This window comes from Drosophila navojoa, chromosome 2 (genome assembly GCF_054131105.1).
Source record: "Drosophila navojoa isolate 15081-1374.11 chromosome 2, UAZ_NAV_1.0, whole genome shotgun sequence".
Lineage (NCBI taxonomy): Eukaryota > Metazoa > Arthropoda > Insecta > Diptera > Drosophilidae > Drosophila > Drosophila navojoa.
The window spans coordinates 13,171,489-13,199,236 of NC_142890.1; the positions used below are offsets into that span (position 1 = coordinate 13,171,489).

The 27,748-nt window shown below is 46.8% G+C and overlaps 1 protein-coding gene and 1 long non-coding RNA gene across 2 annotated transcripts; one reads left to right on the plus strand and one right to left on the minus strand.

The window, feature by feature from the left end:
• Positions 1-27,748, minus strand: LOC115564255 (uncharacterized). The gene is given in 9 exon segments (XM_089263262.1): positions 1-1,794; positions 2,843-2,963; positions 3,032-3,311; positions 9,313-10,200; positions 10,202-10,422; positions 10,455-12,129; positions 12,196-12,508; positions 12,575-12,848; positions 26,734-27,748. Coding segments are annotated over 9 exon segments (4,539 nt in total). The 5' UTR covers positions 27,103-27,748; the 3' UTR covers positions 1-1,396.
• LOC149092153 (uncharacterized) lies at positions 20,075-20,298 on the plus strand. Its single transcript, XR_016196543.1, has 2 exons — positions 20,075-20,196; positions 20,266-20,298. It is a non-coding gene; the product is annotated as an uncharacterized LOC149092153 (long non-coding RNA).

Genomic DNA, 27,748 nt, shown 5'->3' on the forward strand with positions numbered 1-27,748 from the left:
TATATTATATTTATGTAAATTTTGTTGTCAAGCGCAGATATTTTGTTTTGCTTCTATTTTGGTTGACTGTTTGTTGCCTAACACAATTTGCAAATCCGAACTTTTTATGCTGAATGCAATTATTATCCATTTACAATGCACTCGATGCAAAATGGATGCAGACGCGCCAGCTGCAGGAGTCGGCGATGAACGACTAGAAAATACCTGCACCAGCCGCACGTCGACGATGTCTATAATATCCAATGGGATTCGAGCGCTACTCGAACTCATTTCAAGTGCCGATTCTATCTATCTAGTATATCTTAATCTACTGAAGCTGTCAGCTCTGGGTTAGGGTATCGAAAGTGTATGCGAAGGCGAGCAGCTTGAATGGGACGCGCAAGCAGACAAGTAAATAAAATTCGAAATAAAGAAAAAAAAAAATGCTGAAATGCGAAAGAAATGCACGGTACATATTTTACATTTATTCATTCAGCGCTGGAGCAGCAACCAGACGAGCTGAAGCGAGGCGAGCCAGGACACTCTCTGTGTCTGTCTGTGTGTGTGTGTGTGTGTGTCGACTCCTCATGTTCGCTGCTGCTGCTGCTGCTGCTGCTGCGTCGTGCTGGTAAGCCGAGCGTTAATAACAACGCTTATCTGTGGCATTAGCAGCGTACACAGCAATAGCAATAGCAGCGGCGTCTAAAAAAAGCGATGATAATGAAAAACTGAAATAAAAGCGCAACAACAGCCGTATAGCAAACAAAACAGAACACAACTGAGGGGCGGTAGGGGTGGCAGGGGTGCTGGCAGTGAACTGGGGGTGTCTGGGAGTTGACTGTATAAGTAATTCAAGCTGCTGTTGCCGCGAACGCTGCTGGCGTGACAACGGCAACTGACAGTCGCAGCGGAGCAGCCAGCGCAGCCAGCGCAGCGCAGCGCCATCATCCATTATCAGCAGTTGGCCATCTTAAAGTGCAGCAAAGCAGCAAAAACAACTCAGGAAGCGAGCGCAGGACGCAAACAAACCCAAAGGCAACAACAACAACAAAAGCTACAGACAAAAAGCCAACATACAAAAAGAGTTGGACAACGGGCGGTCTCACTGAACGGAACAAAAATACACAATAAACAAAAAGAACAACTGAAAAAGAAAAAATAGAGTAAAAAGCGGACAGCAGAAATGTCGCATTGTTTTAATGCATTTGGCGCAGCGCCGCTGCCGCTGCTGCTGCTGCTGCTGCTGCTGCTGCTGCTGCTGATGTTTGATGCGTGTTGCGACTGGAGCTCACACTGCGTATGGGTAATATAGCGTCAGACCACAGATGGCAACGCCCGCGGCTGAGGCTCTGTCACATTACGTATACGCCGCATGCTGCATGGCATTCGGGTCGCTGGCAGCGCAGCCTGATTGCTGTTATTTCTGTTGCTGCTGCTGCTGCTGTTCCTGTTGTTGTTGCTGGCTGTAGTGGTGGCTCGGCTTATGCGCCTCGCTTGTAGCAAACTGCCCGGGAGAATCCTTCACTGTGAACGTCACATAGTAGCGTTTATTGCTGTCCAACTTATTTGCTGGCAGTGAAATTAGCTGCTTGCTCTTGCCGTGTGACAGCTCGAGAGCAACTTTGTGGCTGCACTTGCCGCTGCCGCCGAAGCCGACATCGACGCCGACGCCCACGTCCATGCCGGCAGCGGCGCGTCCGCTCGAGGCGCGGCCAGTGGTCAGAATTTTTGGCAAATAAAAACTGCTAACGCTGCCGGCCTTTTTGTACGGTCCAAAGCCAAACTTGGGCATCGTGTGGTGATTCATCATTGGAACTGCCAGACACATAGAGAGAAAGAGAGACAGAGAGAGAGAGAGAGAGCAGAGTTAGTGGAGTGAAGCTTTAGATTAATGATCTGCTGCGATCAGCCTAATTAAGTGGATGCCATTTTTATGAGCATCCTCGAAATGAATTGCAGCTGCCAGCGTCAACTGGACAGCCAGTCAGCCAGCCATAGCTAGTCTGACTGTTGGCCTTCACGGCTCGGCGCCTGGGGGGCGGATGTGTGTCAGGTGACAGCAAGCAAGGACACTCTGCAAAATTGCATTCGATGGAAAAAGTGCAATAAGAAAATGAAGCCAAACGCGCAAACATTCAGCATTTCAGCTAGAGGAATGTCAATTGCCATGAAGTTGTTACGCGTCGCTCGAATCCCATTTGTGCGGATTAGAGGAGATTGCCGCTGACTGAGTTTCAGGCGCTTACAGGGCGTTAAAATAAGTGTATACACATAAACAGCGAGCGGAGGAGCTGGCCCGAAGCTCGAGGCAGCTGCGAAATGAATGCGTTTTTAATTTGGCATAAGCCGGACGCATCCTTTTGGCCCGAGTCAGCCTCGGCGTCCGTCGCATAGAAGTTATTATAAAGAGAGACAGAGAAACAAAGTTGAAAAGGCCGCACGTGGACGGGAGGAGCGGGCGCAAGCCGAGGGGCAGATTTTTAATTCGCTTGCCGCTTGGCGCTTGGCAGCCAGGCCAAATGAATAAACTGCTCGTAATTAGGATTTATTTTATAGCCCGGCGCATTTGGCATCCACGGGCGGGGCCCGTGCTTCGGCTGGCGTTCGAGTGCTGGCCATCCGCTTGACCCACTCAAAGGGCCGCAGCAGCCAAGTGGCAAAAACTGTAACAGCTCGTGGCCAAGTGATTCGGCTGACCGGAAGACCAGCTGACTCTACGTCCGTTCGGCTGTCCGGCCGTCCGGCTGTCCCGCTGTTTGACTGTTTGTCTATCTCTTTGGCTGGTGTCATTTTTCACGCTCTTTGAGAAATGCTTAGGGACCAGCGCCCGGCTGCGCCTCCTGCTCCCCTCACTCTGACTTACTATAGGCGGCGCAGGGTATGCCCGTGTAGGCGTGGGCGGCATGCAGGCAGCGATGCGTCTTGGTGGTGCAGTGCAGCGCCTTTTCGTAAGCATTGTAGTCGGGACTCAGACGACGCTCCGCCTGCAAAGGAATGACAATTGGTATATGTCTATATCATCTACGAAATATGTATATGCTGAGCCACTTACCTCCTCGTACACCTCATTGATGTTCTGGAAGTTGTTGGTGCCCGGCTTTTGCAGTCCCTTGAGCGTCTCGTAGAGGAAGAGCTCGAAATTCTTGAACGTATATTCGCTGAAATTGTAACGCCTCAGCCTTGTCCCAGTTTCGCCGCCCAGCAGCACGCACGACTTGTGATAGTCGTCAACGGCACGCTTCACCAGCACCGCCTCGTTCAGCTTGTTGGAGCGTATTTGCAGCGACTTGAGCTCCAGCAGATGCTGGAAGATCTTGCGCTCCATGTAGTATCTGCAAATAGAAGTGAAGTGCGCCAGCATTGAGAGATGGCTGTGCAGGCGGCGCTAGCTGCTGCTATGCCAACTAGAAAACCCAGAAAAGCGCAGCATTGTCCTGATTCCTGCCCCGCTGCCCCGCTGCCCTCTCTCCGATCCTCTTTGCAGACTTTGTCAGCGAGCAGAGCTCATAAAATAAATGTTTGCAAATGTACGTAAATTGTCATTTTGATATTTCGCCCGGCGAACAAAGGCCGCGCCTGCTGTGCCGCCACTGCCTGGGCCTGACACAGCACCACGGCTCCACAGCCCCACAGCTCCGAGCCCCAAACCCCCAGCAGGACGGCGCACAATCCGCGAACGCAATAAAAGGCAGCGTGTTATTACAATTTCAGAAATACTAAAGTGCGTAAGCAGAAAGAAAAATTCTATTAATAATTGAGAGAGATAGAGAGTGAGAGAGGGATAGGGGCGAGCGCATAAAACGGAGCAAGGCGAGTCGAGTCGAAATTAAAGCCGTGGCATAAAAAGTTATTGACAAATTTTATTAAAACTAAGCAAATGCTCGGTAAATGAAGCAGCGCCTCCTCCCCCCTTCCCCCGCGAACCGCTCCGCCTGTGGGTGCACTTGAAACTTGGCAAATCAAGCGCTTTTGGCAGCGAGCCCCGACAAATGCATTTGCCCAAAAACTGAGCAAATTTGTCGAGTGCCCTCAGCGCAGCGCAACGTTGAGCGGCGTCCTAAGCTTGTTTATGCATTGGGGCGCAGGGGCCGGGTCGAATTGGCTGGCAATTTATGCAGTTGCCGCTTGACACTGTTCGCCACTTGCCTGCATTACAAAATTATGCGAAACAATTTCGGGCTACGCAACAACAACAACAACAACAGCAGCAGCAGCAGAAACAAGAAGAAGAAAACGGATTGGGGCAGGTGGAAGTGGCGCAGCTCCTGGCAGCTCTAAGCCAAAGTGGTCATTGGCAAGCCAGAGCTGCGTAACAAATTGCCCCTTCAGGCAGCGCATTGCGAGCGGCAATGATGAAATCGCCGTGCAGCCAGCATTTGATCTGCCTGCCTGCAGTCTGGGTGAAAGCCACAGCTACTTGGCCATTCAGCAGGCATTCATTTAGCCGCTTCATCTTCATCTTCATCTTCGTCTTCATCTTCATCTCCGTCCGTCGAGTGGTGCGAGTCAATGCGGCTTGTTTGGCGCAGCGCTTTTCAATTTTACGCCTCGCTTTAGCTGCACTCAGCTGTGCCTCGATGCCCTGCTCGAGTTTCCTTTGCTAAACTATTTGTGCCTCACACTTTTGCCTTGGCCAACGAACGCTGCCATTTCTTTTTTTTTTTTTTTAGTGTCCTTGGCATATTTTTTGTATTATTTTTTTTTTTGCTTTTGGTTTCAGTGTTGCTTGCCGCTGCCTGCTGCTGCTGCTGCTGCTGATTTCCGTTTCCGTTTTACGTTCGCTTAGCACAACTTTCATTGCATTTTCTTGTGCGCTGCGCTGCTTTTGTGTGCTACATTTTTCAGTGACCGACTGACTGTCACAGCCACACCACCCGCACCACCCGCACCACCCCCGCCACCCGCACCGCCAGCGGCATCCTGTTTGTGACACAAATGTGACAAGCAAAAAGTGCGCGCTGCCACCAAAGTGGATGGAGTGAAAGCACGGCCCACGGGGACCTGGCGCGAGCTAGAGCGAGCGCTGCATGGGATGCTGCCGACTGTTGACAGCGCCACTGACAACGAAATCCAAAGAAATTAAGCGCTCCACGAACTGCACTCGCAACAGCAGCAACAACAATAACAGTAAATTTGTACCCACCGGCAATTTGGTATGCAGAAGCGACAAAACAAAAAAGAAAAGAAAAGTAAAGAAAACAAAAACAGAAATGAAAATGAAAACAGAGGCAAACAAAAGTGCAAATCTTCACTTGCCATTTGTGAGCTGACATATGCACAGCTTGACGCATAGTGTATTCGGGCCAAAGGAAACACAGTTTTTGCCACTAAATTGGTGGGAATCCATTCATGGCCGCCCGCCAGTTGGGGCAGTTGCCCGAATAAGCGCCGCAGAGCTCTGCGAAAGCTCTTTCGTCTGCGGATTTGGTTACTGGAAAAAGGCAAAACGGCAAAGTTTCTCGCCTCATTTTTCATCGGGGCCTAAGTTTTTTAGGCTGACGCTCAAAACTTTGAAGTGCGCCGCCCGAAGAGCTACGCACATTCCCAGAGGGGAAACTTTCCCTACACTGCCTCAAAATGTGGCGCACTCGATGCGCGGAAATTGAGACTCTCTGGCTCGGTTACTAATTGAAAATGGCCCAAAAGAAAACTCTATAAATGAATTTACATGGAATATTAAAGCTAATCTGAATACTTCAATAAAATATGTATATAACTGACTATATAAATTTCTATTAAGCATTTTTAAACTCTTTTGTGGCTGCTGAACATATTTTCTGCACTAATCGAAAATAATTTAATTTGCCAAGCTCGAACGTATTGTGCACCAGGATAAACAGAGACTCTGTGCAAAAATAAATATAAACATGTTTGCAAAAAAATATGTACATTAAAAAAGAAAAGAGAGAGAGAGGGAAAAAGAAGTGAAAGGTGAAAGTTCGACCAAGTGTAGGTAAAACGTAATCCAAATATTTAACAATGTCAATTACGTGAGCGCACATTATAAATCCCAAATCTCACCTGTGCTGTTGGGACACGCACACAGGCTGAGTAGCAAAACACACACACACACGCACACACAGTTACAGGCAAACAAGCACACACACACACATACACATACACCGATATATGTTTGTACGCTCTGCTGGCAAGTTATTTGTTTAATTTATGCGTCAGATAAAATTTTAATCTCTTCGGAGCCAAAACGAAAAACACGAAATAAAGTTCACAGTATACAACAAAAAAAAAGAAAAGCTAAAAAGCAACAAATAAAAAAAAAGTGAAAAATAAAACAACAACAAACACACGACTGACATAAATAAAATTCTCTATTTACACACTTCTCATGGCGTTAGCATCGCCGCCAGCAAAACTGTCCGCCAGTCCGAGCCGAATCCTGCTAGCTAGCCCAGAGTATTCTACTGGGTGCTTTGGATTTGCTTCTATTCCATTTTTTTTCCCTGCATTTTTTTCTTTTTTTCTGATGCTCCCCGAGTGGATTTCGTTGGATTTTGTTTTTTATGTATTTTACAAGAATTAATTGACTCACACTGCCGACTTGTTAAAAATTTCGTTATTCGTGGTAAGCAAGACGGCTCTGACTCTTGTTTGACTTGCCGAACATTGCGTATACGCGGCGTAATATTTGCATTCATTCAGCTCCTGCTGCTGCTGCTGCTGCCCCTTCTTCATCAGAGGCAAACGGAAAAGTTACTTTCAGTTCGGCTTATGCAAACCGTACAAGCGAACCGCGTAAATATTTTCACAAGTCAAGTGGAAAATATTATATATTTATGAAATGCGTTTTCTTTTACACTTGCGTCGCCGAGTGCCTGGAAATTTATTCATAGGCGAAGGCGCGGCGCGGTGGCAGATTATGGAAATTAATATGAGAGTGATTACTTAAATTTAATTAAGTTTCGCAACTCTGCCCTGGCTGGCCTATGCAAATGCCCAAATCACAATTAAAGTCACAATTGACTTTTGCACGAGCAGAACGAGAGAAATATGTGCGATTGCCTCAACTGAAGCGAGACGAAAGCGAAACGAAACACAAACGGAAACGGAAACGGCAGCGCTGTCGTGGGAAAGCCACAGGTCTCAAGTTAATTACGTGTAGCCAAGTACGCATCGACATCTTAATCCTTTCGCCATTAGGATTTCCAGAACAAGGTCGCCAACAGCAGCGATTGAGACAAATTCCGAGTGCCTGGCGCTGTTTGTAACTGTTTGTGCCTTAAAAATTCGCCCGCTAATCTGCGCTAATTCCACTTACAATTAGCATTAGCGTCTTGTAAATGAAGACGCCGCCTGCGCCCCGGCTCAGGAGGAGGCACAGGACGAGGCCCAGGACGTGGCGCAGGACGAGGCTCAGAGCCAGGCCCAGTTCTATTTTCATATTTTGTATAAACAAAGAGCTCGCCGCAGGTGGGCGTTGTCCGCCTATAGCTCAGCGGTGGGTCGCTGGGCTGGTGGTTCGGTGGGCTCATTGGCGTTGCCACCTAATTAAAATGCGCAACTCTTTGCCGGAAATGAGCATTTCAGCTAATGACAAGAGCCTGGGGCAGGCGAGATTTTCAGCCGTTCGTATAAATTAAAATAAATCAACAGTAACAAACAAGCTAGAGGCGCCCCAAGCTAACCAACTATTTGATACTCTACAAAAAAATATAAATAAATAAACAAAAATAAAAAATGGAGAAAAATATAGAGAAAATTTAATTCTGTTCACAATTATAATTAAAATTATATATTAAATAATAAAAATGTACAATTTAAATTATACTATACAAACTGCCTAGAACAGAGGAATATAATTCGTATCAGGTCGTAGGAAAAAATATCCCAGTCCATTGGACAGATTAATAGATATATCTATAGCAGCTACTAATATATAATATGGATAATCATAAGATATACCATAGCTATTATAAGATGTATAGCTATATATAGGATAGACTATCCTACGATATACCTTAGCTATCATTAGTCAATTCAACTATATAATATATGATATATATATTTAAATTATACTATACAAACTGCCTAGAACAGAGGAATATAATTCGTATCAGGTCGTAGGAAAAAATATCCCAGTCCATTGGACAGATTAATAGATATATCTATAGCAGCTACTAATATATAATATGGATAATCATAAGAAATACCATAGCTATTATAAGATGTATAGCTATATATAGGATAGACTATCCTACGATATACCTTAGCTATCATTAGTCAATTCAACTATATAATATATATCATATATAGATAATCATAGGATATGCCTTAGCTATCTTTGGTGAGTTCAACTATCTAGCCTTTCAACGCAGCTTAGTGCTCGGATTATTGCTGAAAATAATTGCTGGGATTTGATGTTATTATTTGCCGACTTCAAAGCTGGCAACTCGCCTAGGGCATTGCTCCTATTCAAAGGCCAAAGCAGCCAAGGCCGACTTTCAACAGCATTTTTCATTTTGCAGAATGCCTACAGAGCCTACGCTGCCCCGCCTGTCCTCGCCTGCCCTCGCCACGACTCCTTTGCAATAATCAATTATTTAAATTGTAATGTGATCGAGCAAGTTAATCAAACTAGATTTAATTATAAACTGCATACAAAAACTCGCCGCAGACAATGAGCGCGCATAAAAATGCCAGCGCATGTGTGTGTGTGTGTGTGTGTGTGTGTCGGCGTGATAATGAGCAGCACTTGTTACAATTACTGTTTAATCTATTGTGGTCATGGGGTCATCGTTAATACCCGTGTACATGGCCAATGGACATTAATGCCGCGTTTATTGCCTTTAACCGCATTATGATAACTTTAAAGCGTGCGCCTCTCGCTTTTTATGGCAACCGGAAGCTGGGCAATTTATTTGTTCGCCCGGACAACAATGGCGACGACTGCCCGGCCGGCCGGGCACGTTAAAAAATGAGAAATGTTGCCAAGGCTATTAAGTGCCCAACTAAATTAACTTTAAGGCGCCCCAGCCACGAGTCGAGTCGGCTGCGTTGACTGAATCGCCAGCCACTTTGATTACATTAAATGGACGAACGGCGGCTGCGGCTGCCCAGAGGCGCGTGCGTGATGTAATGCGAAGTCCCCCAGCCAACCGAGTGAGAGTGAGAGAGAGAGAGAGAGAAAGATGCAGTCCAGTCTCGGCAGCGGGACATTCAAGTTGATTAAAATCAGGCATCAAGTAAATAAATCTACGGCTACCAAAAAGGCAGCCTCCAGCGCACGGCATCCGCGGCCTGGTGATTAATTTAAGTGAATGAATCTTGGCCAATGGCCATTTCAATTGTGACGCATCAGCTGCTCGAAATCTGCGCCGGCGACTCACCTGCGGAATGTTGCGCTGGATGGAGCGCGTGACGGCGCCCATGTCGCAGGCCCCCTTGTCGCCGGGCTTGCGATTCTCCAGCCGGCTGCTGCACGAGCGCCCGTCCAGGGTGGCGTAGATGGGGCGGCGGGGCATGGCCGTGTGGGCGGCGCGCGGCGTGGGTATCTTTGTGCGCTCCGCACGCGGACTGGGCTCGAAGCCCGAGTCCTGATCCTTGCTGGCTGCAGCGGTGGCCAGCGACGCGTGACTCTCGTGCGACTCCGGCGAGTGCTTCCAGTTGCTGCGCGTCTTGGCGCCGCTGCGCACGCGCTTCTTCAGCCGCCGCTTGCGGCCGTTCGCCAGCCCATCGTAGCCCTCGGCGGCTGCTGTGGCGTCACTGGTCACGCCCATCTCGCCGCCAACGCCATGGCGGCCGCTGCTCAAGAACCGGCGCAGAGCACTGTCGTGCTCCGGATCGATGTCGTCTGCATCGTCGTCGTCTGCGCCATCGTCGAACTCCTCGTACTCGTAGTCGGCCTTGTCCAGCTCCGATGCGCTGGGCAGCTTGGAGCTGCCGGTGCCCTCCTGCACCACCTGAAAGACTTGATTGCCGCCGCTGAAGCCGAGCTCTGCTGCACGTGCCGACTCCTCCAAGTCGCCAGCGGACTCATCGCTCTTCAGCACCTGAAAACTGGACTTGCACACGGGCTCATCGGAGGCGGTGGCAGCAGCTGCCGCCGGCTCATCATCAGCCGAATCCGAGGGCAGCAGCGTAAAGGAGCGCCTAGATTCCTGCTCACGTTGTGGCTGCTGCTCATCATGTTGTTGTTGTTGATGTTGCTGTAGCTGCTGTTGCTGCTGCGTGACTGGTGGCTTGGGCTGTGGATTTGTGGGCTCATGCTTGTGGCTGGGTAGGCGTGGCTGAGGGCTTTGTCTCACTTTTCGGCTCAGCCGCCATCTGCTCCAGTTTGCTGCCAGCCTCAGCCTCAGCCTCTGCTGCGGTCTTTGAGGGTGGCTCAGGTGTATCCGACTGCGGCTGCTCAGCAGGAGGCGGAGGCGGAGGCGCTGCGGTGCTGGCAGTGGGTGTTTCGGAAGGCTTCGAAGGAACTGTCTCTGCGTTCTCCAAATCAACCTGGAGCTTTTATTATCCACTGGGTCATTGTTCATTGACCCCTCGGCGGTTTCCTGCTTATCCTTCACTGATGCATCTTCGGTGGAGCTCTTCGACTCGCTGCTCAGTGCCGTGGCAGCAATCTTGATCATCTGCTCGACCTCAGTGGACACCAGCTTGGTGTCCTCCTCGCTCAGCTGCTTTTTCACATCTGCTCCACTTCCGGCTGCCGTCGCTGGCTCTGCTGGTGGCTCGTCCAGCGACTTGGACAGCTGCAGCTCGGCATCGTGGTGCACATCCACTTGGGTGGTCACCGACTTGACGGCCTCCGGCTCCTCATCCGTCAGCTCCATGGCATGGCTCTCAGCCACCTTCAGGTTGTCCGGCTCCACATCCGCTGCCTTCTCGCTCTTCGCGCTCTGCGGAGGCGACTTGATGAAGGTGCCCTCCTTGGTGGCCGTCGGTGTGGCCGGCTGCACCTCACTGTTGTCTGCTGCTGCGTCTGGTGGTGCGCTGGCGCCGTCCACCTGCTCCTGGGCTACGGGCACCATGTGCTCGACCTTGCGCGGCGAGCCGTTGGCCTCGTGCTCGCTGCCCGGCAGCTCCTTGGGTCTGTGCGAGGGCGTGGAGCGCTTGCGCTGCACCACGCGCTGCTTCTGGCGCTTGTGGTAGCAGCAGTTCTCGCAGGAGTCCTCGTCATCCTCGTCGTTGTCGCCATCGCTGGTGCTGGCGTAGCGCTCCCTGGACTTGCGCCGCCGTATCTCAATGTTGCTCTTGGAGCGGCAGATGTCGCCGCAGCGCTCGTGCGGGCTCTCGCCACAGCTGTTGGTGCGCCGGCGCAGCTGGCGTCGCTTGTGGCGCCGGCAGATGTGCTCCAGCCGCTGCTCCTTGCGGTACGACTGCTCCGTGCAGCTGCACTCCTCCTCCTCATCCACTCCAGCACCACCAGCACCGCCGCCATCCGAATCGGTGCGCTTCAGATAGACCACATACTTCTTGGAGCTGCGCAAGTCGTGCAGCTCCTCCTTCTCCATGTACTTCAGCGGCCGCACAAGGTCCGCGGCGTTGCCGTCGTGGAAGGGATTGCCGCGCCGTGCCGCCAGCCGCAGCTTGCTGGACGGCTGGCCGCCGTGCGACTGCAGGAACTTGGCCGTGGAGCGATGGCCGCGCTGCAGCGCGCAGTCCAGCGGCGTCAGCACCAGGCCGCGGGAATTGCGATAGAGCGCGTTCACGTCGCCGCCGTAGTCCAGCAGGAGCTTGCACATGTCCGTGTAGTCGTTGGCGGCAGCTGTGTGGAGCAGGCTGCGGCCGTCGTTGCTGGTGGTGTTCACCTGCTTGGGTCGCTGCGAGAGCAGCCACTCGAGCAGCTCGCGGCGCCCCGAGGCAGCCGCCTCGTGCAGCGGCAGGTCACCCTTGGCGTTGCGCAGCCAGAGATTGGCGCCGCGCTCCTTCAGCAGCTTCAGCGTCTCGAACTGGCCCTTGGAGCAGCCGCAGTGGGCTGGCGTGCGGCCCTTGCGATCCTGCCGATTGGGATCGGCCTCGAGGTCCAGCAGCCGTGCCGTGGCATCCGCATGGCCCAGCGTCACGGCATAGTGCAGCGCCGTGCAGCCATTGGAGTCGATCAGATCGGTGGGCGCGCCGCACAGGCTGATCAGCGTGTCGATGCACTCGGTGTGGCCCCGCGAGCCGGCGCAGTGCAGCGCGGTCAGCCCGTCCCTGCAAGCAAACCAAATCTCAGTTATGTCAGGTGAAAGCATTCCATTTCATTTCATAGCAACTCACTTGTCGGCGCTCTCGACGCGTGCGCCGGCTTTGACCAGGGCTATGACCGCCTTGGCGGAGCCCGCCGAGGCGGCCCACAGCAGCGGCTGGCGTCCGTCCTTGTCCTGGACGTCGACGCTGGCCTGCGGATGGGCCAGGAGTATGCCAAGAATCTCGAGGGCCAGCTTGCTGGAATTGGACTGCTGCTTGTTGTCGTAGCTGGCGCCGCACATCTGGGCGGCATAGTGCAGGGGCGTGCCGCCGTTAACGTCGGGCTTGGCCACGCTGGCCCCGGCCGCCAGCACGGCGCGCAGTGCCTCAATTTCGCCGCACACTGCAAGGGCAAAGTGAGTTTGTTATGGCAGCAGTTGGAAATAGTTGCGCTGTGAGGGAATCTTACCCGTTGCCCAGTGCACCACCGAGTGGCCTTCATTGTCCACCGCATTCACATCGGCTTTGTTCGCTAGCAGCAAATTGACCATCGCCAAGTTGCCCTGAATAACAGCCAAGTGAAGCGGCGTGAAGCCATCCTCATCGGCCGACTCCAGCAGCTCGGGAGCTGCAATCGCAATGCTGGCGGCCGCCACGAGGTCGCGCGTCTGCTCCAGATCCTGCGCGGCACAATAATGCAGCGCGTTGCGGTTGCTACGGTCACGTTGCCGCAGCAGCTGGGGCTGCAACGAAACGGAGCACAGACAGGCATTCCAGTTATTTACTTGTGTTATTCACTTGTGCCATGAATGCATAATTCATGCACTCGTTCATTCATTCGCGATGCCAATTTTTCATTTATTTATCGCCACATTCAAAGGCGACCTCCCCCCAAAAAAAAAAAAAAAAACAAAAACAAAAAAAAAGTAAAAAGAAAATTAATTATGGCTTACAGACACGCCCCTGCGCACACGCTGCAACAGCGACGCCCAAGCGATTAATAAACTAATTAAAATGTCATTTGCACGCTGCACAAGCGCTTGCCACAGGCAGAGTATCTCTCGCCGTATATAGCTGGGCGGATATGGCTAGATAAATGGCTAAGCAGAGTGAACTCTGGCATACCCTATATTCAACAATGTTGCTGCCTATGCGATATATATCTGAGACCGACTAGATCGAGTCCAGGCTAACTTTGATTTCCTTAGCACTTCAAGTCATGCATGCCCACTCTCACTTGTGCTAGGGTATTATGCTGGCTGAGGCCAATTCAGAGTTTAAACACGAGTTCAAAACTATAATTGCATTCAAATGTTTTGCTTGCATTTGCCTTCAACTCATTTCATTTTTTATTTTTTGTAATTTATTTATGTTAATATTTATTCGAGTGTGGCAATGCTGTAACTGCTGCTGCTGTTTGTTGTTGTTGTTGTTGTTGTTGCTGTTGTCGCTGCTGCTGGAGTGTAATTAAACATTTTACTCTACAATGAATTGGCAATTTAAAATTGATAATTGAACATATTTTCGCGTTAATCACGTGCAAATTGTGCGACGCTATCAATAATTAAAAATTACTTTTTCATTTGCGACCCGTATGCGGTCGCTGCTTGTTAGTAACTAAAGCAACAATGGCCACAACCAACGGCAACAATAATAAACAAAGCGAGGGACAAACAAACGGAGACCCGCCTTGGCCGGCTGCAAGTTGCGTTCCGTGGAAAGTGCAAGTGCCGCCTCGGTGGCTCGGTTGCGCCTGGCAACGTGGTGGATTACCGTTGCACGTGACGCCCACGAGGTGGCACTCGCCTCGCCTCGCCCCGCATCGCCTCTCCGGAGAGGTGTAATGCGATGACCCCTGAGTGCCGCCAAGTGCAATTACCAAATTCACATTGGCCAGTTTGGCGCGCAGCACGACATCGAACTCCAGTGGACTGGCGAACATTTTAACGAGTCCTGCCAAGCAGCGCACCGCCTTTTCCGCGTGTCAAAACATGTCAAGTGCACAAAAAATACTGTCGCCGCCTTCGAGAGCTGTGCGAAAACTTTACTCGCCATCGACTCAAAGTTCGCATTGCGACGACAGCAACTTTAACAGCAACAGCAGCAGCAGCAGGAGTAGCAACGGCAGCAGCAGCAGGAGTAGCAGCTGCGGCAGCAGTAAAAGCCGTTACACGCAAACCAAAAACTCCTCAAGTGAAAATATTGCTAAATCATCGGCTCAGCGCCAATTTACACGTGAGCCCACACAAAGGAGTCGGGCATAAAAGGCAGCCACTGTACTCTATTTGCAAAAGCCAAGAATTTGATATTCAATTTAGACTGTCATATAAATAAAATTATTAAATATTTAACATTTAATATTTTTGAGGCTAATAGTGATATTAGTTAAAGAAAATATAAAAAAATAAATAAATAAAAAATTTTGTTTAGTCTTTTTTTTTTTCTTTTACATCAACATTATATATAGCATATTCTAAACAGAGACCATCATTAAAATATATGAATCTAAAATATATGTATATATGTAAAGAAATAGCAAACGGTTAAGAATATAAATATAAAAATAATTAAAGTATAAATAACCATAAATAAAGGAACAATACAAATAATATAATACCCAATGATGCTCTACAAACTCTTATAAAAGCTCTGAATTTTTATACAAATATATATATGCAAAATGCAATGGCAATGATTTCTATAAATATTAAATATTTAATATTAAATGTTAAATAACTTCAGGCCAATTACAATAGTATAAATTGAATGAAAAGTACTAAAATAATATAAATATGTTCAATATATGATTTAAACATCATATTAATAGAGTATGTTAAATATTCGTTTGGCTGGCAAAACTTCTTGCTATAATAGTTTGGCTAATTTCGGCATAGTCGAAAAGTTTGGATTTACAATGCTCGATTTGGCTTCTGTTTATCTTGGCAGGCAGACAGAATGATTGAATGTGTTGCTTTTCTAACCAACATTCAATTTCGGCAATAACATTTTAGGCACGTCCCGCTCGCTATTTTTATCTGGCGCAAGACATCGCGTGACTGTCGACAGGCCTGAGAGAGAGAGAGAGAGAGGGGGCGGGAGAGTGAGAGAGTGAGAGTCCTTTGCAGCAATTTTGGGCAGCAAATGCCGACGACGCGTCGTTGTAGTTCAATTTATTGCATATTTAACTGAGTCAACTACAGAATAGTTCGATAGCAGCCGCAAAAAAAAAAAGTGAGATAAGAACTCGGGCGAAAAGAAAAGCCCAACAAGACCAGGCCGAGTGAAGCCATTTGAAACTTGCGTGTTCCCAATGGCAGGCAAGGACAAGAATGCCCGTGTAGTCAGCAGTCACGTGGTGGTTATGAATTTAACAATAGCATTAGGATATTGGCTTTAGATTGCCGGCTCAATTGATTTCAGCGTGCGAAAGTGTGCCGGAAAATCATTATCAGACATGACTTGGCTTAGGTGTCGCGGCGAATCAGCTTGAAAAAGGTTACACAATGCCGAAAAGCTCTTTATCCGCAATGTGTTGCAATTGAATAAATATTTTAATAAGGCTTAAGCCTGCAAACCGCTTGTCGGAAAGCAAAACAAATAAAAAATTGATGGCTGAATAAATCAATTTACATTACATGATAGCATTGCTCGAAAACAACAAATTTTATTTGCGTAAATAATTATGTATTTGCCTTTTAAAGCAAACACAGTAATTGTTTATTATATAATTAAAATCATGGGTAATAATTTGTGTAGACTAAAGTGACTAGAAAGTAGTATTCCCATTGGTAAGCTGAAGGTCCCAGGAGTTTATTTCGATTTTATAAATATTGTTTATTTTAGCTCTAACAAATTATATATAAATAGATATTGGTGTATGCCAATATCCAATAGGTCTGATAATATATATGAAATTTCTTTTCATTTCAATAAAGAAGAAAATTTAATAATAATGTTTTAGTCCCTCTCATTCAACTGCAAAAACAGACTTATGAAGAAGCAAATGATTTCATGATATTGAAGGTTTTCGATGTTCAAATTCTAAGTGGAGTTACTTCAGATGGTAAACATACAAGAAATCAGAGTATTTTAAGACTGAATGTATGTTTTTATAGATTTTATTCGAAGTTTTCATAAGTGTTCTCTTTAGATTAAGTGTGAAGTTCATAGAGAACGTCGGCAGTCGAAGGCCCATAACTCTAGCAGTAACAGAGCACTACAAATACCCAAAACTGATAAGCTTACCTTATATGAATGATGGAGACTGAGAAAATATCCTTATTTTTTTATAAATGAATATAAATAATTTCCCATTTTCAACATCCATATAAAGTACTCAGCATCTGCTGATTAAACCAACTCCTGCATGGGCAAGCTGGGACTTTAAGAAATTACTTAAAGCTTACATATGGCCTATAGAATCTAAAATGCGCCTTTAAGCATTTGCGAACAAATTATTTGATGTCTGCGCTGGAAGTGCGTGCAGCTGTCTAACAAACAGTAACCAAAAAAAAAAAAAAAAAAAAAAAAAAAACAAGTCTAAAATCATCATCCCAGCGCTGGCTTTCAGTCTGGTTGTGGTTGCTGTGGTTTTGTTTTCTGCTGTTCGATAATATTTTTGTTGATTGAATCAAAATTGTTTTGACGATGCTGTTGGCTCTTTTGTTTTCCCTTCTTTTTTTCGTGTTTCTCTGTGTGTGTTTGTGTGTGTGTGTTTAGAATGGAAATCGTAAATTTACATTGCAATTGGCACAAAAAGTATTTACAATGAGGTTTATTTGATGCTACTTCCGTTATCTGGGCGTCCCTTTTACTGTGTGCTCTGCCCATATCGGGCGCCTCTTCAGTGCTTCTTATAGCGAACCTGCGCTGCCAGCCGGATTATGAATAATTCAAATAAACTGAAATGATACCTAAAAACTTTGACAACGAGCGAGCGATGCGGTACAAAGACGCAGCCAAGGGTCACAGCTGGGTTCTACGGATGTAGAAGGAGGAGCAGGAGGAGTAGGAGGAGACTTGGCTTAACGCAGCATCAAATAAAGTTCTCGTTTTGCTGTTTTGCCTTTGTTATTATTACGATGATGGTTGGTGTGATTGTTGGCGGTGGCACTGGCCCACTCCCAGCACCACAACTGCTGCCGTTGGTGTCAAGCGAATTTGCATTTAACTTTCTACGTTTGCCCAACACAAAATGAAATGCGATAATCAAATACGTCCAACAACAATGCGTTCGCTCCAGCAGAAGCTGGAGCAACAGCAGCATCTGCTACCACCCACCGCCCAGTCCAGTGCGAGCCGAGATAAAACTTCGACATTGCCAGTTGGCCATTCAGGGCGGAGCCTGGTCAGTGCAGCCTTGTTCTTGTTTATGCCATTTTAATAGTTTTAAAAACAAATAAAACACGTTCTGGCCGCACAAAAGCGAAAGCCACAAAGGCAGCAATAATAGAAAAAAGTCAGTCCAGGGAATTATCGTAATATTCTTGCTGCTTCTACTGATACAAATGATGAGTACGAAACGAATGAATGCAAATATTTGCTTAATTATATGGACAAGGTTGGCCCAACTTTCAGATAACTCAAAAGGGTCATCCGATCCACAACTGTTGGACAATGGCAGGCAAACATTTTATAGCTCTTCCGACTTCGAGATCGGCAAATGATTCAGAGAAAACGAAACTGAAAACTTTTCATGGTGCATTGTGGAAGGGTGTGATAGGCGCCCAGTTCCGAGCTGCAGAGGTGGGACTGGCTTTGGGCTGGGGCACTCTTATTATTCATATATCGTAATCCATTAGCATAACAATGAAAAGGAGTGTCCAGAAGGAGTAGCAAACGGGCCACCGGAGGCGTAGGCCTCTGAATTTATATTTGGCTCTGACGCACACAGAGACGACATGCTGTACCCATACATTTTATTGTTTACACGCAGGAAGTGCGTACACATAGACACACATACATATAAATAAAGCATAAATAATAATGAAAGAAGACACAGCAGCCGCAGCAGCAGTAAAGCCAATGCCAAGGCAGGGGGGGAGCGGGTGTGGTGCGATGTGGTGCGCACAGTGACATGATAATGCATAAAAAATAAAATACCATACATGGTCTGAATGCCACGGCACGGAATGGGCACAAATGGCATGCGGGCACCTCCGTCTGCCTAGGCAGAGCTATGTGCCCTGCGCCCTATGCCTGCCTGTATCCAAGTGAACATGAACCGAGAATTCGACTTAACGCTTCGTTGGGCAGCACATCCGCCATAATTATGTGTGACGCGACAACAGAATGGGACATTAAAAGGCCAGGACAGGGCCAGAGACCGGCCAGCCGAACTCAGTTCAGTTCAGTTCAGTTCAGTTCAGTTCAGGAAGACCACATCGTATTTTCCTGTAGGAAATGCGAAAACAAACCAAAACAAATCCGAACCACAGCCGCAGCCACAGCCGCAGCCGCAGTCACAGTCACAGACATGCCGGAAGCACTTTGCAAGCGCCTTAAGGTCGCCATTTTGGGCCGTGTGGCCTGCTTAAGATGTCAAGTGACCAGCAGCATCGCAGCGGGGCTCACTCAATGGCAAATTTATGCGCACAATGCGTAATTCATATGTTAATCACATACAACCAGGCCAGGCCCAGCCCCAGCCCCAGTCCCAGCCCCAGCCCCAGTCCCAGCCCCAGCCTAGGCCCAGCCAGGCAGCTAACAATATAGGCAGCCTCCCAGTCAGCTACTTACGGACTGAGTTTTAATTAATGCAAGCAACAAAATGCGCAGGTAGCAGGTAGCTACAGCTGAAACTAAGTACACACACCCGCACACACACACACATGCACATGTCCTTTTGCTGGCTTGATGCTAAGCAACAGTGAAGGCATGTGGGCGTGGACTCGTCTCAAGCAGCCAGACTTTGGCCAACAGCAGCAGTAACTATAATTTACATGCTTAGCAGACAATGGCAGAGATTGCGGAGGCGAACGGGGCATTGCCTGGTTGTTAGGCAACAGCTAAGTGTGTGTGTGTGTGTGTGTGTGTGTGTGTGGGTGTTTGGCAGAGACAGCTCTTAAACTGTTGTTGTAGCACCTTTTATACTTCTAATTAGTGCCACATTGGTAGCTGCAACAACAATGGCTTGCATGCATTGCAGTTAACGTGGCTTGAATAGCTTTGCCTTTGTTGCGGCTGTCTTAGAGCTATGCCCCACACCAGCTACCCCGCCCCACCCGTCCACCCCCCTTCCATGACTGCGCGACAGCAGGCAGCGGGAAACGATTCGCTGCACAGCATTCTTAAGTAGTTTTGGCAATTATTTACAGCTACTTTGCTGGCAGCAGCCCGCTCCGAGCCCGCGACTTAACGCTTGCCGCACGGATTATTATTATTATGCCGCACAGTGTGTAGCATCGTTCGCCGTAGTTCAACTTTTGCATAGTTTCAATGCCGTGCAACGGATTAACAAGAACGGCAAACTTTCAGTTTGATCTACAAACTTTCTCGACCGCCGCCCGGCATCCGCCATTCAATCTCCAGGTGGTTAAACTGTTTGCCAAATATGAACGGGGAAATTTTGTTGACTTCGATGCTTTAATTGCTTTTAAATAACCAATAAAGAGTGAAGCCAACTAGGTCGATTCATCGAGCTCAACTCGAATTTCTTTTGTTTGACTGATGAGAAAACTAAATTCAAAAACCTTTCACACTCATTCAGAATTTAGTTGCCTCAGCTCAAACTCATTCGAGTATCTGCATGGACTTGTAAGTTTATCATAATAATAATATTCATCTATTTATTTCGTAATGAATATTTATTATGTAAGCCAAGTTGATGCTGCATGCGACCGGAAGTCAGTCAGGAGCGTAAAAGAAACTCTGAGCTGAGGAAAATCCAATATGCGTATGCTACACGGTCCAATCCCCCTATATATACATATATATACAACCTATGTATACGAAGAGAGAGCGTAAGTCTTATGAATACTTTAGGATGGGCGCAGCTGACGCTGCTGCTGGCTGGAGCCGAGCTCTCGGCTTGGCCGATTCGGATTTAGCATGCGAACTGAACTGTCCTCTGCATAATTCATTGGCCAAGTTGTAAGTCATGGCTCAAGTTTTCTCTAAATCAAATTAAGTTTACAAAATATTTTGCAAACTTTGCACTAGCTGAGCTCAATTAAAAATGATGCATCCCCTGTCCCGGCTCCACCATCCGATGTAATTTCCGCAACAGAAACTTTCTGGGCGGCGGAGAGGGCGTGTTGGCCCGGCCCGGCCCGGCCAGCTGGCCAAAGCTGTGTGCGATGCGCATTAAAATTAGTAACAAGCACTGCTCATTTATGTCAACTTTTCATGTCATTATGCACTTTGAGCAAATATTGTTGGACTTTGGCGAAAGTTTCAGTTGGCGCACATGTGATTAGCCTGCCGAGCATATATCCCTGATCAAAGGCGAGGCAGGAGGCAAATTCATATGCGGATATCCTACATATGCCAGACAGCAGGCGAGGGAGATAGAGCGAGAGAGAGAGAGCGGAAGAGGGAGACAGAGAGCGAGTCGCATCCAGTCCGGTTTCAGTTTAGTTGCCACAATAACAACAACTTTAACTTCGACTGCAACTTGGCAACTGGCAGTTGGCAATTGGGCGACCGCTTCGGAAGTCATTTCCAAAGCCAAACAACAGTAACGAACAGGCGGCAGGAGACGGGAGACGGTAGATGGGAGACAGGAGACGGTAGACAGGAGACGGCTGGCCGCCGACCCAAGCAAGACAAATTTCTACGATTTCAGTAATTAATTTGCCATTTCAAAGTTTGCCAGTCATTGCGACAGTTATCCTTTGGTTAGAGCTGCCCATCATGATCTGGTCAGCTGTTTCAGCCAGTTTCTAATTAATTGGCCAGCCGGGCCAGCAGCCGAATAGGCCAACCCATATGGCCAGCGCATACGTATCAAATTTGGCTTTTGGGGCTAACTTTGTGGCGGTTTTTTCTTTTCTTTTCGTTTTTTTTTTTGCACAATTAGCTCCACGCTCATTTTGGCCAACTTTAGTTGGGCTATGTGTGTGTGTATTTTGATTGTTTTTGTTTCTGTTTCTTTTTTAGATGATGACTCAAAACGTCACACTTGACCACGCAATCAGATGCTCAGCGCCATTCGTTTAACTCATTGGCGCTGACTTTTATTTGGACATTTGTTGGCCCACAAAAAGCGAAGGTAATTAATTACAGTTGGGCATGCAAAACAGTCGAAGCGGGGCAATAAATTTTGAATTGAGGTGAATTTGCGTGGCCCAATTGAAATGGCAGCAACAGCAACAGCAACAGTGAGAGACACAGAAGCAACGGCAAATGGCCGCCTAATCTATTTTCAATTAAAGCAACCAGCCACCCAGCCACCACCCACCCAGCGAGCGAGCGGGTTCGCTTATGAAGTCATCTCACATCCTGCAAGCCTTCCGCTGGGTGCGGTCCGTCGGTAATTACAAGAAATGCTCAAATAGCTTGCAATTAAGTCGAACACAAAACATTCAGTTGTACCAGAGAATCGGGCACACCTCGCCCCCCACACTCCCTCGCCACCCTCACTCGAACGGGAATGCCATTTGGGCCACGTTGGCTGTCAATATCATCTGAATTCGGAATTACCTTTGGCAAGCAGCAGCGAACAGCTAACGATTAATTAAGAATTCAAGTGACTGCGACTAAAACTAAATAGATATTGTAAAATAATTTGAATGTGCGCGTCGCTGGCAAATCAAACGAACGTAGCTCCACAATCGAATTGAATGGGAAGCCAAGAGCGAATGCAGTGGCTGATGAGCGCTGATTCGTCTCGGAAAATGCCAACGGAAACTGGGTAAAAGCAAACTTTTCGACGTCGTTTTTAATGAAATTTCAACAAACTGTTACAAACGTGGCCAAAAAGAGTTGCCAAATGAGAGGACGTAAAAGAGTAAGAAAGCGAGAGATAGAGAAAGAGAGAGAAGGAGCGAAAAGCAAAAATTGCAATTAAAATTACCAAGCGAAGGCCAACACAGCCGGACAGAAAGACAGACAGAGTCAAAGAGAGAAAGAGAGACAGACAGAGAGTGATGAGGGAGACAGAGAGAGATGGCACGCTGCTAGGTGCAGACAGAGCGCCTTCAAATTAATAATAATTTGCGCATTGATGGAGCGCCTACAAAAACAAAAACAAAGCGAACGCCAGGCAGAAACAAAGTGCAGCTGGAGAAAGGAGAAGTGTAATTAAAAAAAATGGCAAATGGCCGATAACTGGCACAAGGTCAGGCAATCGACGCTAATGGAACGCTGAAATATTGAAACACAATTGAAAATAATTACGACTTAAAGCACATCAGCAGCGCGAGCAGCCGAACAAGTTAAGTATTCGTGTTGCGAATCAGAAGTCATCATGTACGTGGCGCAACATAAATATGCAATTAAATGGGGAAACCTGCTCGCCATTTCATATTTTGCTAAACTTCATTCACGAGCTGAACAACGTTTGCACTTGTAGCTCGTAGCTGCCGGCATTAAATATTAAACATTACCCGGGCACTAAACAAGTGCGCTGAAATATAAATACAAAATCAATTTTCAACGCCAACTCTCGCCGGATGGCAGGCAGCCCGAGCCACCCACGCGCTGTGAGCTGGAACAGGTGCAAGCGCCGAATACCCTGGAATGCGAGCGAACTGTGACTGGGCCGTGCTGGAGGTATTGACGGTATTAGCAGCTATGGCTGTAAGATTCTCAAAGTGAGTGAGCCAGGAGGCGGGTTTACTCATCAATCGGCTGCTGCGTGCCCACACAATACTCAAAGAAGCTAAGCATGCCCAGCTGCATGTTTGTATTTGGACTATATGCTGACTAGCACTGTTAACATTATTTGCAGCAAACAAAAGTTGGCTATTGGGTGGTTGGGTGTTTGGGTGCTGGGGCAACATTGCTCTCTGAACGAGAATCAACTTCTGCAGCTGACTTTTTAAACAAAAAGTTTTGCTTAGAGCTTGTAAGCGCGGTCGAGCGCCAGTTGGCCGAGAGGGGCTTGAGTGGAGAGTGAAAGCTGGCAGAGTGGTTGAGCGGCCGCTGTAAATCTGAAATGAAAATAAATAATTTACACCTGCAGCTATCTTATGAGCGCCAGACATCCGCTGCTGCTTCTTCGTCTTCTTCTTTGGGCCATGCTAACCAATGGTGGACAGAACGTGGCTGAAAAGTTGCAGCTTCAAAAATTGTGGCTTTAAGGGCAACGAGCAAGAGGAACAGCAAATATCCTGGCCAGGACGCAGAGTTGGCACAATTGATCCGTTGAGGGCGAAGGTAAGAGAATATGCTGGCGGCGTGCCAAACAATGCCCGAAGCCAAAAAGTTTTATTTTCTAAGAAATTAAGACTTAATTGGTAAAAGCAGCAACAACAGCACCAACTTTGGCAACAACAAAAGCAACGGCGCACAATAAAAACGACAACGAAGACAACAGACGTTGGCCGAGGGAGTGGATGAGGAGGAGGGGGAGGTGGAGTTGCCTGTAAAAACCAACATCAATGAAAAGTTTAAGCAAAACAATGGCAGAGATGTAAACAAAGCCTATGAATGTTGCGGAGGGCTCTCGAGCTGCGGAGAGGCCGGTCAGCCAGCCAGCCAGGATGTGCTCCAAGGCAGCAGCAAATACACTTGCGAGGCTAAGTATAAGCCCTATTTGGAAGTAGACAATAGATTTTATTACGCATACGCCATGTTAAACAGCAATATTGATAACCCACGCTGGCCGGCTCAAAAGCAGCTTACTAACCATTCTATCCCATATAAGTAATCGATATATAGAGAGAATTTCCATGTAACAAGACGAACACATTTAAGGCCTTCTGCCTGTTGCACAAGGCCATAAAAATCCTTTTGCATTCGCTTTAACAATCGCGCATGAAAGCAAATGACCCCAAGGCGCCAGACATGACAAATTAAAGGCATTCATTCATTTATTAACGCAGTCAGACTGTCGTCTAATTTCAGAATCAGACATCATCTTAATTAAAAGGCACAAAAAACTCGTAAAAAGGAGACAGCAACAAAAAATAAATATATACAAATCAACAAGAAGCATTTAAATTATTCAATAAACACGCGCATAATGAGAGCAGGAATTCTGCTTTAAAGAGAACTCAGCGAGCAGAGCGACTCATCGAGAGGCTGGCAAAGTTTTAATGGGTTACGCAACCTTATCGACTCAGGACCTCCCTCCAGGCACAGGATTCATAGCCGGAAATTCACAACTGTAATAAACTTATCTCACAACCAAATAACATGCATACATAGGTTTAAAAATAGGAAATAAAAATCACATGTAGACAAATTATATTATAGAAAAATTAAATAAGTAAAATTAAAAAAAAAAAAAAAAAAAAAAAAAAAAAAACATAAATATATATGATACACACACATATCTATGATGTAAAAAAATGTTGATGATTTATTGTATATTATATAATTATTAAAATTGACATGAACACATAAGAAATTTCAGAATATTAAAAAAATAATAATCATAATAAAAAAAAAAAAAAATAAAATAAAATAAAAAAATAATTTTTTTACACATAAACTAACACTAGAATAAAATATGTTATATTTGAAATAAATTTTTTTAAATTTATTTTTTTTTTGTTTATAAATAATTATATATAAATGTAAATAAATTTCATTTTGTTTTAGACTTGCAGCAACAGCTCTTCAGGCTCGCCCTTGGGATTTTCCAAGAAATCATTTAACTTGACGTTGGACCGTGAACGAGTATTATGCACTGAGCACCCAGCATTGCTTTATTACATTTTACAATATTAACATTAAAGCATATCGCTGTGAAGTTCCTTAAAGGATAGCCTGAATGCACAGCATGATCACAGCATGGCAATCCAATCAGAAGTAATAATTGGAGTGTCACAAATCTTGATTAAATGATAGAAAGGTTTTTCAGCTACGCATAGGACTACAGTAAAGTTTTTCGCAACCCAAATGAACTTGAAGAGAAATGAAATTTATTTTCATACTAATCCGATAGAGAATTAAAACTCAATTTTAATAGGCTTATCGTTTGATGGTCTTTATGAACCAAACATTGCTACAGACATATACATTCACAATTCCCAAAATAACAAGAACTTTTTGCCATGATAGGCATTGTAAAGAGAAGGAAATATCTAAGATGCATATAATTAAAATTAGAGCAAATCCAATTATTAATTTTGGCTTTCGGCCCCATTGAACTTTGAAAGCGATTTTATTGTTTTCTTGGCTGTAATTAGAAATCAGGCTCAATGCGACTCCGTTGTTTATGACGCATATAAAATGCGAACTCTGTCACAGCCAAGCAAATAGTAAAGAGATAAAAAAGTCATAATTGCCAACATTTGCTATATTTCACAGGCAAATAAACCAGTTGAGTTGTTCGGTAGACCAAGGCTGGGCGTCATTTGGCAATTACATAAGTGAGTGGACTGACGTCAGGCATCAGCCTTCGCAGTTTTCGGTGAGCAACTGAAATAGACGAGGAGCAATTCGCATCGAGCTCGCTGTCGATATCAATTACGAGGCCACAGGCAACAAACAGTCTTCAAGCGCTGCCCAATAATAATTGCAGAACTAGCGACAGGACAATGCGGATGGGTGGATGGGTGGCTGGGCGGGACAGCGGCGATGCTGGTGACGGTCATTAGAGAGCCTTGGAAATTTATCTGCGTTCAATTAAAAAACTTTTCAAATTTCAATTAAATGGCAAAATTGGCATATTTAGGCGCATGACAAACGAACCATGCGACTATTCACCATTCACCATTCACCATTTACCATTCACCATTTACCATTCACAATTTACCATTTACCATTCAGCATTCAGTATTGTGGAGCGGAGGCATACACGGCTGCCAAATTGCGCAGCCATAACTAAGCCTCGGGATTATTTTGTCAATTTCAAATGTCCTGCCATTTACAGCATTTTAATTCGACCCTGGACTGAGACTGAGGGCCTAGGCTGGGCTGGCTGCAGGCTCGGCCAGGGCCAGAGCTTGGGCCCTTTTGTTGTGTTCGGCTTGTTGTAGAAATGTTTATGAAGCAATTAGGCTCTGAGCTGAGAACAATGCGGCCAAATGGCTGCAACGGAAATTTTAAAGTCTTGTCATGCTGCCAAACACCTACAGCCAGGCGAGAGATGAGGCGTGGCGAGGCGAAGGGCTATTGCCATGCTGGCTTTAACTTTAGCGCCAGCTCATCGTGACAACAAAAAGATTAAAATCTTGTTACGCCTTCGCCTGATTTGGGCCTTTGTGCTGAGACAATGCCAGGCGGCAACATCATGATGCTGGGATTTTCCTTAACTTTTGATCTATCTTCCCTTTTTATATATACAAGTCAACTGCGGGTACTTTCACTTTGTGATAGTCGTGCGACTCTATTGGCAGTCGAGGTGAGTGCAAGAGTGTTTGGCCATCGGCTTGTTTTCGTTGCTGATGTGAGTGAGCGAGCGGCCAAGTTGGTCCATTGCTCCCGCTTAACCCCCAACACATGTGGCTAAGCGCTCAAACTTTTGGCTGCTAGAAATTGTGGGTTAGCTGCAGCCGCTGCTGCTGTTGCACCTACCTTGGCGCGCATCTGGGCGAGCACCTGCACAATGTCGCCCCGCAGACACGCATACATTAGGGTGGTGCAGCCCTCGGCGAGACGACTTCTTATTGCCGTAGTCGCATCCGCAGCCGTGTCCGTGCTGGCATCCGCCGCCGCATCCCGCTGGCTGCTGGCTGGGGGCGTCTTCGACTTGGCTGGAGTTCGCCGCGGCTTCGTCGCCCTCTTGGCCATTGTCGAGGCAGCATCAGTGGCTGCCGCTGCACGTGACCGTCCCGGCAACGGACTTTGGAATTGCAGTTGTTTCTTAACGTGCGGCTCGGCATTGTTGGGCTTCAGACGCGGCGGCTTGGCCGGTGGCGCCACGGACTTGGCTTCCGTTTGCATTGTGACCGAGCTGCTTTCCTTTGGGCTTGCGGGCACTGCGATTCGATGCGTTCATTTTACGAGCACTCAACACATAGTCAGATGCACACACACACACACTCACTCACACACTTTTAATTATAATTCCAGTTCGCGGGCTTACAGTTCTATTTGGATTTGCTGCTTATGTATAATTAAACGCTAATTTGTTTGCGCGGAAGCCCTTGCCACATGCGGGTCTCTTCGCCCTTCACTCTTTGCTCTCCACTCTTCTTCGGCTGGCTGCGGTTAATGGTGACAGTTTTGCTCATACAAAGTAAATACATTCGGAGCTTTCAAGCGTAAACGGAAGTTGTGTTACATGTGTGTGTGCGCGTGTGTGTGTGTGTGTGGGTATGTACTCTAATGTGCCAACTGCTTTCGCTCGAACGCCTTTTAAATTTTCAACAGCCTACGACATGCGGTGAAATGAGCGCGAATCGACGCGACGGGACGCGACGCACATGAGCAGCCCTTTCAATAATTAATTTCAGTTTTTATCAAAGCACTCACACAGACACACACACACACACACGCGCTCGCACACATATGAAACTTGGCTGGCTGACTGGGGAATTAGATGACGCTTTGGTAACTGTCAAATAGACAACGACAGCAGCCAACCTGC